This window comes from Strigops habroptila, chromosome 4 (assembly GCF_004027225.2).
Source record: "Strigops habroptila isolate Jane chromosome 4, bStrHab1.2.pri, whole genome shotgun sequence".
In the NCBI taxonomy this organism is placed as follows: Eukaryota; Metazoa; Chordata; class Aves; order Psittaciformes; family Psittacidae; genus Strigops; species Strigops habroptila.
In genome coordinates, this window is record NC_046358.1 from 63,443,474 (window position 1) to 63,459,228 (window position 15,755).

General features: G+C 38.7%; 1 protein-coding gene across 2 annotated transcripts in view; it reads right to left on the reverse strand.

Moving 5' to 3' along the window:
* Positions 1-15,755, reverse strand: part of LUZP2 (leucine zipper protein 2) — a 175,044-nt gene that overhangs the window by 93,200 nt on the left and 66,089 nt on the right. Inside the window, exon 2 of one of the 2 annotated variants that reach the window (XM_030481770.1) lies at positions 10,054-10,252. The exons of the other annotated variant lie outside the window; for it this stretch is intronic. Within the exon in view, the coding sequence (XP_030337630.1) occupies positions 10,054-10,154 (101 nt within the window). The 5' untranslated portion in view covers positions 10,155-10,252. The remainder of the gene's footprint in view (positions 1-10,053; positions 10,253-15,755) is intronic. 2 annotated transcript variants of the gene reach the window in all.

Genomic DNA, 15,755 nt, shown 5'->3' on the forward strand with positions numbered 1-15,755 from the left:
GACAAAAAGCCAACAAACATCTTACTACTTGAGAGTCACAAACAAATCAAACCCTCAGAACTATTAGAAGATAACTTTAAAAGGAAAGAGGGATGAAGATAAAAGACATAGGTAGCATCTATTAACTATTAGGTCCTCAACACTTTTTTAATTCTGGACAATATTATCTCTGATATCAAGCTTTGACACTTAGCGTGGTGTCCAAGAACAGTGCCCATGTGTTTGAAGACAGTAAAACTCCACTTTGCAACTGCGTAATAACCAATAAATCCTCAGATTAGCCCATCTACTTTGGTCACCTCAATTTCTACATTACTAACTTGCATCATTTAGACCAACAAAATAAAGTGAAATCTAAGTGGCAAAGGGTAAGTTTGCAAATATGGTGGTCTAATCATGAATCATTTAGATTATTCAATAGCTCTCATATTCTCCCACAAAAATTAGTATATCTTCACTTTTACACTTCCTTAATACTAACAGGATTCTCAGGATTGGGTCTAAGGAAAGACCCGTGGTCCTTTGGTTTTCATTTTCTTCCCTTCTTGAATTCTAAAGGTCCAGATTTTAGTCTCCCAAGTATTTGAAGAGCACTCTTTGAAAGGTTTCACACAAATATATATGCAATATAATTGGCATAAAAGTATGGATAGGCAGGCCATTCTAGAAGGAAAGTCACTTTTCTACACCACCACACCCATACGCTGCAGCTGTGCTACTATATGAAAAGCATAGTATATTTTCTAAAACTAAGGCTAAAATAATATTTCCACTATGACATATTAGAATTTCTTTTATATTTGAAAACACATCAGTTACAAACTATATAATCACATATGCAGAATTTTGTCCTGATGAATATCGGCAAACTCCTTTGAATCTGATTAACTAAGATTATTTGTCTAATTAAGAAAAACCTGCAAGATGTAAAGCAATTGGACCAGATATCAACAAGACTTAATCAGCATAATTCCTCTGAAATCACAGAAGAGTTGAATGGAAGGAACACCTAATCTGTATCTAGGTACCCATGTGAAGGAACCATATGGATCTTTAAGAAGGATGGCATCATCCCTCACTATGTGGGAGAAAGTAAGAGAAGGAACTTCAGCAGAAAAAAAGTGAAATGTTAAACTCGATGGCAAGTTAGGTGGGTGTGGGGGGATTCCTGCTGCCAGAAATACAAGCTCTAAACTGAACAATTTGCTTACACTGAACTTGGATGCCAGTTTTGTGCTACAGGATAATTCTGGAAGAAGGTGACTTGGTGGATATGAGGCATCACCACTGTACCACCCTGCCATGAACACCATAAAATCCTGGGATTTTCTTAAAACTTCCAATCCTCAAAAAATGTTGAGGGTTCTCTACTCATTTTTCAGTGTAATTATACATGGCCAACATAAATTGAAACCCATCCCTAGGAAACCCAGTATGTAATTATACACAGATGACACCTGTTCTCTAAATATTGGTTACATCAGTTACACCATTCTGCAAAATAAAGTGTCATTATCAGCATATCCACCTAGGATTAAAATGAGTATTTATCATTTTAGCACATAAACGTGCTTTTAAAAACATTTATTATGAAACAGAACAATTTAATAATACTCTTTACATGTTAAGGTCTCCACTAGCACTCTAATTACAAGTTGTTGCATTTTTACTGTCAGGTTGTTGATGTAGTATTAATGTAAATTCCAATATAATTAATTTTCAAGGGAATGATGTTCATGTAGAATTTTGAGCTTAGCTGTTTTGGCTCCTCTATTATTTTTACTGACACGATTTAACACAGTATACTAAAAATTTCAACAGAATCTAATTTGCAGTATGCAACAGAGACTAATGTCTAGTAACTCCAAAGACTTGCATCCCACAGACCACTCCACCTCAGGCTATTATTTCCCTAAATATTAGAAGCAAAGCTTTTAGTCTTCAAAATAAGGATGGAGTTTATTTCTCACTGAATAACATGTACTATGTCAGGCCAAATGAAAATTGATTTTGTTTTCCCACTAGGTTTTCAAAGCCTGTCTTTGAAATAAAACTTTTATAAAGATTTCAATTATTTATGGTACATAGGTGTCCCTGGCAAAAAAAAACCAAAAACCAACCAACAAACAAAACCTAACCCTTACGTACAAAAGAGAAAACTCAAATACAATCTGCAGTTTAAGACTAATTTAAATAGATGTCTCTTTCAGCAAATCTATTGCCACTTACGTTCTTTCAGTGACTCTTTTCACAAAACATTTCTGTTCTAATTGCAATTAATAGTTTAGGGCAATCTACTGTGAATTTAAAGTAAATTAAGTGAGAAGATGAGACGATCACACTCTCTTGGGTTTGGTTATTTTTTAAAGCAGCAACAGTTAAAAAAATCATAGACTATATACATTTTTATGCATTACATAGAAAATAGTGCTTACAGGTACACTTGCAAAGTGCACGATTCCCTTTAGGTGTCTTTAAAGCAATCCTTTGAATATATTCTTGGTGGTGCACGTGAACACATGAATGTGATTTACATTCAAGCGAGAAAAAGATTCATCACAATTCTAAATCAACATCTGGAAGTTGAAGATAGGAAACTTTAAAACTCTAAAACAAGCAAATGAAATGGAAATAATTTATAATGACAGAGCACTGGAATGCTGCTTTTTCTCTCTTTCTAAATATGGGCATTTTTTATCTAGAAATTCAGTGGGAGGAAACTAATTTATTAATGATCAACAAGCAGAATGATCAGGTTATCTAATTATCAAGTATGCAATATACAGTGTATATATAATTATAGTGTGTATATATAGAGTGTACTATAATAGTATTCAAGCCAAGTGTCACCTACTTTGATCTGATTTCAGTTGACTCTGAATAAACAATTACATTTGGGAAAAAACAAAGATTAAGTTGATTATGAGATCAGCTCTTGCTGAAATATAAATGGCATTTACATTATATATTGTGTATTTGGGCATTATCTAAACACTGTGTTTCAGACTGCGGGGGAGGGCAGAGAGGAAGAATAATTAAGAGAAATCTTGGGGATTTAAGGCAAGACAAGGAAAATTTTTCTTTACCTGACCCTTATAAATTGTGCTAAATATTTGCTTGGAATGTTTCATCTCTGTCTACTGAGAATAACGTATGCTTTTGTGGTTCAGGCTTGATTTACAACTACTTCAAATAAAAATCCCATTGTCAGTATGTATATGACTACAACAGTTTATGACCACTCAAGCAGACTTAAGTACCCAACCTATTGTACCTTTAATAGCCTAAAAAATGGAAGCAGTGCTTGTGCATTTTGCTTGGGTTCTACACAGCCAGCACTACAGACTCAGTCCTTTGCATCTATTTCACCTTCTTTTTAATGACTTGCCATAAATAAAGCAAAACAACCTAGCTTCCTTTTTGGCAGACTCTTGGCTGTGTAGAACCAATGACTGATCAGGGAAAAAATGCAACTGTCCGTTCCCATCAATGAGTAAAAGAGCAAAAGAAGATTTCTAAAAACTTGTAGCTGGCACAAGCACCTGGCCTCGGGAAATGGAACTGCAGGTTCAATCATTGTGAAGAATATGATACTGAAAGTAATGAACCAAAGGGAAAAACAGCTTGTATTCATTCACTGAATGCCACAAAAGCCACAAAAAGCCACAAAAGCAAAGAGTGAACATCACAAGGAGGACTGTGCAAAACTCTGTGATTGACCCCAAAGAAAAATAACTCCTGCCCCCACACAGAGAGATGTGTTGAGCCTTTTTTCTGCTTCAAGCTATCAATCAGAAGGGACTCCACCTACAGCAATGAATCCCTATTGGATTTATACAGTTGTAATACGGAACAGGCTTCTTCTGAAAAGGAAGTTATTAAACTCTTTACAACTATTAAAATACAGACTGCATAAATATAGGCTTGTTCTCTGTATGTAGAGTTGATTTTTCACATCAGTTCTACAGGATTTAGTCTTGAGTCTCTAATAGGAAATCTATTCACATCAAACCCATTCTTTTTCAATAGCTAACATTACCCTTTTCGGTTCTGACATTCTTCATTATTTAACTCCATAATACTGCCTGTGGTCTGATTTTCTACTGTACATCTAAAATTTTTGGCTATGACCTCAATATTTTACCCTTAAATATAGCACTGTTACACTAGTCCCCTCAGACAACCAGCAGCGCTTTTTTCCAACATCTCTTCCAGTACAGTCAGGTTAACATTCCTCTCTCAGCTAGCTGTATAATTTGATCTCATAGTTGGTTTGGAATTTTACATTTAATTCTGCTTTTTAATAAAAAGAGGACCTCCCAACATAGAATCATAGAATAACAGAATAGTTAGGGTTGGAAAGAACCTTAAGATCATCTAGTTCCAACTCCCCTGCCATGGGCAGGGACACCTTGCACTAAACCATGATGCCCAAGGCTCTGTCCAACCTGGCCTTGAACACCGCCAGGGATGGAGCATTCACAACTTCCTTGGGCAACTCATTCCAGTGCCCCACCACCCTCACAGTAAAGAACTTCTTCCTTATATCTAATCTAAACTTCCCCTGTTTAAGTTTGAACCCATTACTCCTTGTCCTACCACTACAGTCCCTAAGGAAGAGTCCCTCCCCAGCATTCTTATACGCCTCCTTCAGATACTGGAAGGCTGCTATGAGGTCACCACGCAGCCTTCTCTTCTCCAGGCTGAACAGCCCCAACTCTCTCAGCCTGTCTTCACACGGGAGGTGCTCCAGCCCTCTTATCATCCTCGTGGCCCTCCTCTGGACTCGCTCCAACAGCTCCATGTCCTTTTTATGTTGAGGACACCAGAATTTTACACAATACTCCAAGTGAGGTCTCACAAGAGCAGAGTAGAGGGGCAGGATCACCTCCTTTGACCTGCTGGTCACGCTTCTTTTGATGCAGCCCAGGAGACGGTTGGCTTTCTGGGCTGCAAGCACACACTGGCGGCTCATGTTAAGCTTCTCGTCAACCAACACCCCCAAGTCCTTCTCCGCAGGGCTGCTCTGAATCAATTCTCCTTCCAACCTGTAGCTGTGCCTGGGATTGCCCCGACCCAGGTTGTAGCACCTTGCAGTTGGCTTGGTTAAACTTCATAAGGTTGGTATCAGCCCACCTCTCAAGCGTGTCAAGGTCCCTCTCGATGGCATCTCTTCCCTCCAGCGTATGAACCGAACCACACAGCTTGGTGTCGTCGGCAAACTTGCTGAGGGCGCACTCAATCCCACTGTCCATGTCGCCGACAAAGATGTTGAACAGGACAGGTCCCAACACCGATCCCTGAGGGACACCACTCGTTACAGGTTTCCAACTGGACATTGAGCCATTTACCACAACTCTTTGCATGCGACCATCCAGCCAGTTCTTTCTCCGCTGAGTGGTCCATCTATCAAATTGATGTCTCTCCAATTCAGAGACAAGGATGTCATGCGGGACAGTGTCGAACGGTTTGCACAAGTCCAGGTAGATGACGTCAACTGCTCTGCCGCTGTCCATCAGTTCCGTAGCCCCATCATAGAAGGCCACCAAATTGATCAGGCAGGATTTCCCCTTAGTGAAACTGTGTTGGCTGTCACCAACCACCTCGCTGTTTTTCATGTGCGTTAGCATGTTTTCCGGGAGAATGTGCTCCAAGATTTTGCCAGGCACAGAGGTGAGACTGACTGGTCTGTAGTTCCCTGGGTCTTCCACCTTCCCCTTCTTGAAAATGGGGGTTGTATTACCCTTCTTCCAGTCATTAGGAACTTCATCTGACTGCCATGATTTTTCAAATATGATGAACAGGAGCTTAGCAACTTCATTCTCCAGCTCCTTCAGGACCCGCGGATGGATTTCATCAGGTCCCATGGACTTGTGCACAATCAGGTTCTACATCATGCCATCTATAGTAAATTTCAGTCTCTAAGTTGTTCTTTCAGTTGATATAAAATTGAAGTATCTCTACCTTACATAACAAAACTGCCAATGAGGATCCTCTGAAAGCCTGTTTACTGTTTAATAATCTAGTTTAGTAAAGTTCACTGATCAGCTATCAGCAAGCTTTAGAAACGTAACTTGTGAAAACTTTTTTTTTAACCCAGAGGCAACAAGATAGTAGTCCCAGATCATTTGATTCTATATACATAACCATGCACACACACTATGCACATATATAAACATGCACAAAAATGAGATGTATAAACCTAGGACTAAAGCATTTCTAGGCAGAGACAAGCCACAGGAGTATTTTTAAATTCAAGCTGGTATTCTATAATCATGCTAAGAACATGCATAATAGGATCAGAAGCCCATAGCAGGGGTGTTGGAACTAGATGATCTTAAGGTCCTTTCCAAGCCAAACCGTTCTATGATTCTGTCTATGATGTAGATTTCCCAAGTCCACTCAATTTTTCTAGTGGCTGTGGAAGGGCAAACAACACAGTATCATAGAATCATAGAATAGTTAGGGTTGGAAAGGACCTTAAGATCATCTAGTTCCAACCCCCCTGCCGTGGGCAGGGATACCTCGCACTAAACCATATTGCCCAAGGCTCTGTCTAGCCTGGACAGCTGACAGTATAAGGTCAGCTAGTTAAATTACTTTCCCCTACTCTATTTATAAACATAAATGTGTCCTAATGATAAGCTACCCACTTTGTGTTATGTGGCACATATTTCCTTATATTCTGTGATTATGAAGGAGAGGAACAACTCCTTCAGACAGGAAAGACAGTGACTGTAGCACAGCTACAGTTTGGGCAGAGAAGTGATTCAGAGCAGCCCTGCTGAGAAGGACTTGGGGATGTTGGGTGATGAGAAGCTCCCCATGACCTGGCACCATGCGCTTGCAGCACAGAAACCCCCTTGTGCTGGGCTGCACCCCCAGCAGTGTGAGCAGCAGGTCAAGGGAAGGGATTCTCCCCCTCTACTGCGCTCTGGGGAAACTCCTCCTGCAGTCCTGCGTCATGCTCTGAGGGCAACAACACAAGAGGGACATGGAGCTGTTGGAGCGAGTCCAGGGGAAGCCACGAGGATGATAAGGGGGCTGGAGCACCTCCTGTACAAAGAAAAGCTGAGAAAGCTGGGGATGTTCAGCCTAGAGAAGAGAAGCTGCTTGGAGACCTCAGAGCAGCCCTCCAGTATCTGAAGGGGGCCTACGAGGGTGTGCTGGAGAAGGGCTCTTCATCAGGGACTGTAGCAATAGGACAAGGAGTGATGGGTTTAAACTGCAACAGGGGAGATTCAGGTTAGATATAAGGAAGAAGTTCTCTCTGAGGGTGGTGAGGCACTGGCGCAGGCGACCCAAGGAAGTTGTGAATGACCCATCCCTGGCAGTGTTCCAGGTCAGGTTGGATGGGGATTGGAGCAACCTGGTCTAGTGAAAGGTGTCCCTGCCCATGGCAGGGGGTTGGATCTGGATGATCTTAATGTCCTTTCCAACCCAAACCATTCTATGATTCTATGACTCAGGAATTAACCCCTCTGCAGAAAGATTTCTCTCTCCTGCTGACTGCAAAGGAAGCCTAGCGAGAAACACCATCATGATAATGTTTTCTGTAAAAGACTGAAAACAAAACAAAGCTGCTGAATATAACTGAATTCAGCCACAACAGCAGTAATTGCAGAAATAGCCAGACTGCAGCAGTAAATCAACCAACACAACTGTCCCTACCACCAAAGCCTAGTGACTTGCTTGAAAGGCAACATAACTTTAGTTACAGCTTTCCAAAATCCTTATGCTGCTTAAGAATTTAGGGAAGATGTATCTACACTTCTATTTCTAGTCCATCTCTCCCACATTTGAGATAGCTGGTATTAATAACTGGGTTACTACCAACGGAGATATATGTTAAGTGTTGGGAGAAAGAAATATCCTTGCTATTTAAAGTCCTGCCAATACAAAATACAATATATTAGATTTGTCCAGTAATAGTTTCCCATTTTTCCCAAATATTCCCAATTCTCAAATTATTTGATTTTCCAATTTACCAATTTCCAAATATTTGAAATTGCTGTTGCATGTGACTTTTACATTAGCTCTGCTCAAAAGTGAAGAAAAGAGCCTGTTTAGTAGAATTCTTCCTCTTGTCTCTCACATGCTCTGGTGCTAATGTGATTCACCCTAGATCATTACAAAAACCAAGCATTAGTGTTTTTCAACTGAAGAAATGAAAAAACCCTCCATTTGATTAAAATTGTTACAGACATTCTTATAGAAATTTAGAAAATCAAGAAGGAAAAGTTTATTGAAGAAATACTCTATCATCTTCTGCTGACCCTATTGTTCTCTGTTGTAAAGTTGATAGCATTTCAGCCCTTTAAATTCCCCAATGGCTCAAAGCCTTGGAACTTCTACCAAACGCAGAATATTTCAATAATAATAATAAAAAAAGCTTCCTGACTTTCAGCCTGCACATTTCCTTTTTTCCCTTGAATCATGGAAACGCTTGCCAACAAATCTGTCACATTTAAGTTTGTCTCCTTTTTCTCCTTCATGGCGCTATAAATTAAATATATGCTAGGCACATAAAGGACAGTCTCATGGTTGCAAAGACATAAAACATAATCAACTTATTTTCGTATTGTGGTTTGTAGGCAAGTAGTATGGCTAGTTTAATACTTGGATTTTCGTTTATGCATTTTGACACTTGAGAATACAGAATATCACAAGAGTCTTATTTGCTACTGAACGTGGCTGACCTGGAACGATTGAGTGCATTCCGTTCTAATCAGAGAATGATAGGTCTGCATATCTTTTGCTTTGAGGGTGAATATTTCTTCATCTTGATTCTATTTTCAAATCAATCAGGACATCTCACTCTAAAATACTACTTCAATATGTCAATATATCACCAAGCCAAACCATTATTTCTACAAGCTATTAATTACATATTGAGTATATGATTCCCAAAAGAGGGATGTAAAGTATGCTACATTGTAGGTGTCCCACAACTTGTTGGCAAATAAAATTTTAATTTTTCTTTTTTTTTAAATGCATCATAGCACATCACTGAGCCCAGACTCTATAGAGGACTGTCTCTCATTACCCTGCCATCAGCCCTATGTTAAATTGTCTTCTGCCTACCTTAGAGTCAGAGCAAGCACGTGTCTGTCTGGAAAAGAAAATATCAATAACCTGAAAAAACCAACTTCTTTCTGTGCAGAAATTGCTACAAAAGCCACATAGTGTAAGAAATACAGAAAAGTTCATGTCATGGCTCCCAGACATCAGTAGAAAATTTGTCATCAGTTTTAGGCGACTCTTCTGACAACACATCCTAGTCTTAGAATATAAAAGTCTCATCCAAGGCAACTCCAGAATCTGTCCTCGACTTTTGGTAAATTTTTCAGCACTGTCTGGGGGTAAGCTGGCCAGCAGTAAACCTCCTGTGTTTCATTTTTTAATCCATCTGCTAGACAATTATGCAAAAGAAAAAGCCTGCAAATCCCTTCAGCAGAAGACTATCTTTTTAAAGGAATCACAGTAGGAATATTCTGTTCTATCCAGCAGCAGGAGTTCGAGATACTCGTTTTACTCAAACTGGAACAAAATGAAGAAAATGAAAACCAAACCTCCTTATAATGCAAGCCACCCACTCAGCAATTCTTTCAGCACGTCTGTCCTTGCGCCTGCTCTTCACCCCTTTATAGTGGCATTACAATAATAAGCAGCATAGACAGAAACAATACTGTAGTTCATTTTCTGCTAGAAAGGACAACTTTTAACAATTTACCATTAAATCGGTCTTTATGGTATCAAGTCATTTTTAACTTTGTTCACTCCGCTGTGAACATAGATTATCTCAAGATACTATTATCCTGTGCTTGTACAAAATGCAGGACCATGCATGCTGCAGCTAATTTCTTCAGGATCCTTAATATATTCAAAACCACTTGTTCCAGGGATCGAAGGGTTCCGGGTGGAGAAGGAATGTAAGCCACACACACACCAAACTGCTAGAAAGTTTGTTACAAGATCCAGAGATACAACAAGCTAGAAAGAGAGATAACTAAAGGCTACCAAAGCATAGATTAGGCACAGATTCTTACCGACCCACACACTTGTCCAGCGACCAGGAGGCCAGCTCCAAGGTGCATCGTGAAGAGATGGGATGGCAGGCAGTACTTTAGCGGGCGTCCCCGTGGAGGCAACATCGACCTTGGTAGTAGTTGGATCCGCCTCCTCGATCTCTCTTGAACCCCAGGCTTTTACATATCAAAAACTGCAGATTCCTCCTGATGCGGGGTCCAGCCTGTGTCGGGAGGAGTGGCCTAGTTGGCTCTTTTTCCCCACGCACACTCATTCTGACACAGGGGGCCAGCCTGCACCAGGAGGAGTGGCCTTGTTGGCTCTTTGCCGTGCACACTCATTGTAGATGATCAGGGTGGTCCACCATGGACCAATTCCACAGTGCTAGACCTATCTAACACACCACTTGAAACAATTCTTTGTTACTTTTCAGCATGACAATGATGCTGTTCCACTGACACATTCAGGATGTCTTTTTCACATCTGTTTTTACAACTTACAAAAAATTTTCTCCACCTCTTGAACTTTGTCCTCACTACACTTCAAACACTTGCCTAAAGTGCCCATAAAGCCTTGTTATGTATAAGTGCTGTTGTGGGTATAAATCCATGTTCTTATAATCTGTACCTCACTGGAGGCCCCTAACCTAACTGAGAACAATTGAATTTGGTTTTCTTGCTACTCTATTAGGCATTTCTCTTGAATTGTACAGATGTACTATATTTCTATTTTAATTACAATGCTCCAAAATGCATTACTTTTTAGGGTCATATACTGACTGACCAACCAACCAAAACTGTTACCTTGACTTTAGCCATAATGTCACTTCATTTCTGTATCTCAATGTGACATGACCACCAGGTAAAAAACAAAGTAAAAGACAGGCAAGCTGAAATGAAAAATATAACTCTACCTGCTAAGGATCAAGGTACAGTCTCACGAGAGAAGGTGGACTGTAGAAAGACAGAAACAGAATAAAAGTCATCAAGTGGAAAAGAAGATATAGAAGCAGCAGAAAATAAATATGAAGTTCTGAAGAGCCAGCTGAAATCTACATCAGTCAGAAATATCTGAAGAGCTCAAAAGAACTGGCAAGTCCTGGGTAAGCAATGAAGGGGGCTAAATAAAGGTCTTGCGGTCCACTGCTGTGTTTCTGAGTCCTTAACAACAAAATACTGCTCTCAGCATAATTTACATCAGGGGAATTTGGAGTAACAAAATGTAAACCAACTAGTGAATACAAATTATGAAGAACAGACACAAGTTCTTGGGCAGCCAGAGAACTGGCAGTTCAAAAACATGTTAACATCATAAAAAAGAAACAGAAATGCTGAAAACTAAAAACAACAACAAAGAAATTAGGTAGATTTTAAAGAACAGGAAATGAAAAATACAAGAAAGGATCATAAAAGCAAAATTATTTTTCTAACACTTGTAAAAATATTGCAAATTTCTGTAAAAGTGATATAGTCTTTTCCAACCACAGAAAATGATCCAGAAATAGCTATATGCAGAAAACACTACATCAAGAATTACGCGCACTAAACCAGCACAGAGATTAACTGACTTAGAGCAGCTCTGCCCATACATTCATTTTTTCCCTCTCATTCCATATCTGCTTTGAATGACATCCCCATTGCAGGTTCAAATGAAGAAAATGCTATATAGCTAACATCTTCATCAATACACTTTGTGAGATCAAAAGTTTCTTTCCGAGAATGGTACATGAACATGCCTGATATTTGCCATAGATGCAGACTGAGGAGGATGGTTCAATGTATTGGGTATCAGTTCTTTCCTGAAAAAGAGCAGCTTCCTTCACTCTGTATTGAGCCCATTTTTACTAGATCAGAACTGAAGTATAACTTCATGAAATTATCTATACTTTTAATGTTTTGCAGCATGACTGTCACACAGTTTTATAAGTTTTGCATTGTCTTTTGTAATCCTCACTCAAGTGATCTCCAAATCAATTCTATCAAAATTGGAAAGAACAGGCTCTAGCTCTACTGTAACATATGAATTCATAGTGGAGAGATTTTCCAGGTTATCAGCATACTATTACAGGCATGCTGTCCAACTACAAATGTTACTGCAGGATTTACATTTTCCTAAATGCTCAAAATATCAGATTTCTTCGTTCAGATGATTGTTTCTTATATAAGAGTAATATATAATTAAAAAGTAGAGAGTTACATTCAAAAGATGTTCAGGAATTTAATTAAAATTTGAACAACTCTAATTCCCTACCCAAGAAAAAAATCAAGATCATAGAAATATCTAGGCCTGCTAAGCTGCATGTATTCTCATCTCTGAAAACTGTGCTCCTCTGCAGTAAGTATGCAAAGATTTACCTATGTTAGAAAAGAAAGGCAATGCCAAACTGCACTCAAATATTTCTCTTCAGTTAAGTAGCTTACTTAAATAACCTACATCAGTTAGTTTGAACCTGTATTCAACTTCTCTCTGATAATGGCTTGGTCTTGAGGGAACTAAAAATGTTAATTGCTTTTCTGGAAGCACTGAGAACTTAAAACAACTGTTATCCGACCTCAGATAGTGCAGACAGAGTCCTGGGTAAGATCCTATCCCCCAGTATAAGTACTTGGTATGAAAAACCTTTCGTGCTGCACTTGGAAGTACCACTGAAAAGCAGCCTGACTGTGAGAAACTATCCAATCTTTAGCAGAGTTTAGTTACAAATTCCCACAATCGAAGTGAACAGTAGTCGGTCTTACAGGAGGCTGTAAAGGAGACACTTCTATTTACCACTACACATTCCAAGAAAGTTAGAAAATGAGTATAACCTATATAATCCACTAGCAACTTAAAAGGCTTATTGATTTAGCTCGTACCTGAACTGCAGAATGGTTTTCTCCAGGGAAATTACAGTATGAGATCTCTTACCAAGGACAAGTCCACTCCTTTTGAGAGTGATGTATTTTGCCTTGTAGTATATATAACCAAATGGCTACCTAAGGCAAATACACATGAAGGGGTTTAAAGCTAGCAAATTATAGTATTATTAGATATGAGAAAGGATTAGTTGCTTATGGGATGAAAGTTGTATTTAACGTAGCCATTTTACAATTTGTGCTGACTACAAAATCTAGGATATTGCCTTCTTGAAAATTCTGTCACCACTTGCTCCGAGACAAAATACAAGGTATTTTCCTCTATATTTCTTTTTCTTGGGGACCATAGTGAAAACACTTGAAATGCTACAAACTCCATGCTTTTTTAGTTATTCATTATCATGGGAAGAATCTTGCATTTAGTTCATTAACTTCAGAGAAGCAGAGGTGATGTAGAGCCTTGATGATATATTTACACACTTCCAGGCAGGAGAATTTAGAGAAAAATGCTTCTACATACAAAATCAGGCATTCCTACATAGCTCAGAAATCAAAAGTGCTATTTGCGACAAAAGACTTGGATAGTCACACTCCAAACTCCCATGCTGCACACATCCATTTGTGCCACAAGCAACACCCAGCAGGTGCCCTCACACACGTGCAAGAATGCCAGAGTTAGGAGGCATGAGCTCTAAAGCATTACTAAGATCAAGACCTGAAGAGTCCAATTCTTACAAGGCTTGCTCAAAGCCCAGCACGTCTTTCACCTGTATCTTCTGTTCCCTGCTCTTTTTGCAAGACTTGACTGACACCCGCATTTTCCAGGAAGTAATCATTGTGCTTGTCTGTAAGAGTTTATTTATGGCATGTGGTTCAATTACTGAGACTGTTATTAAAAATCAAATAACTGACACACAGCAGTAGCAAAAAGAGGTGGCAGGCCATCTCAGACCAGCAAGACTATTCTCTGGACAAACAGATGTTGTTCTTATCTACACACAGTATATCCTTATGCGTCAGGTTATCATAGACTATGAAAACATGAAAATAGGAAAGCGAGTTGCAGCACATTAATTACAGAAGAGAGGCCAACTTAACTATTACATCAACAGAGTGGTTGGCATTGACCCCAGTGGAAGCTGCATTATGAGCCATATAGTGATCTATGTCTTTCTGTTTGGATTAATACTTACGTGTCAGTAATTTGTGTTCACTTAATATTAAGAGTGGTTACTAATTAATAACAAAATTCAGGCTTTAAAGTCAAAGTTGGTTTGGCACCACACCCTGATAATAAGTATTTTGTGGCACTAAAAGAAACTCTGACTCAAGATCTTCCATTCTTATCAGAAAACCCCGAGACAATTCAATGCATTAAGAGCAATGGGATTCTAAATATTTGAATGGAGTTCTACAGAAATTATACTAGGTACAAACCCCCGTATTTTGCCAGTAACACAATCTCCAATAACAAAATCGGACAAACTGAATTGTACCTACACGTCTTGTAGAAAGGACAGTACCTTTGGAAATCTACTTCAGTGAAACAGATCCAAATGTTTGGTAGCAAAACATGTAGTGCTTAGGTTATAAAACCTTGTAGCAAACTCACCAACTCATTACACAACCCTGTGCTTGCTGTTTATCTTCTTATCTTTTATTTACATTATTTTAAAAAGTTGGCATTCTTGTGTTTACACTTCTTTTGTGATCAATTTTATGAAGGGAAGGGGAGAAAACAAATAATGTTAGTTTTCATTCACTTTTTTCCTCCATGGCACTTGGTGACATTAAATACTCATAAGCGTGCCACAGGTTTGACTTTATGAACTCAAAATATGACACCATTTCACTTGCTTTCTTTGCACGGCCTACTAAACTGATGCATGTTGGTCTAAACTGCAATGTCCTTTCTTAAAGGGACAGCTATTAATTACTAACTGTTCGTATCTGAAGTAGTCTTACTGTTACTAATGCAACTCTATCATTAGAGCTGCGTGTGCATACACAAACCAGGGACTGATGTAACATTGCTTTGTGCTGGATCACTACAAATTTTCCAAAGAGGACTACATGCTGCACTCAATAGATCATCTTCTGAAGGTACCCATATTTTAAGTTCAAGCTGGAAAAGTATGAAAGGGAGAGCACAATACTAAATGATACAGTATGAGTAATTTCCACATTATTTTCATTTGATCTGATTCATTAAATAGCTCTTGCTGGAAGGAAAAAGTAGCAAAGAAGCTACAAAACCAAACAAGGAACAGCTATATCGCTCATATTCAATGGCCCCGTTATGAGTATGTGGGAGATTTAAATTGATATTTTCAACTACTTGAGCTCATATCTCTGACAATAATGTAAAGCAACCAGATTTTAAAGCGCTTACTGGTAACACTGCAGTTCTCACTGGTGGTGTTCACAATTAATAGAGTCATGGTAGTGGAAGTACAAAAATCCCACCCCTCATGTGAGTGATTCTTTCAAGAAGAAAAAAATAGAACTATTCTCAATGTATTTGCCTATTTCACACAAAGTAAACCAGCTATAAATAAATGGGAATGATATTTCACCTTCTCATCTTTCAAAGTAACTAATTAACTTCATATTTCATATATTAAACTTCAAAAGTAGTACAAATCCACAGCCTGCATAACACAGAGACTTCAAGGATTTTGTGACATTGGAGAGGGAGAGGTTACGAAAAAAGAAATATTATTTATTTGAATGTTGTTAGGCTAATAAATCAAAAATAATTATTCATTCTTTACCAATTTTAACTCGCACTCAAAAAATTAAGTTTTAAAATATGAGGTGTTCAATACAAGTTATTAGTTGCAAAAAACCTTAACCCTCAAAAGGAGTCAG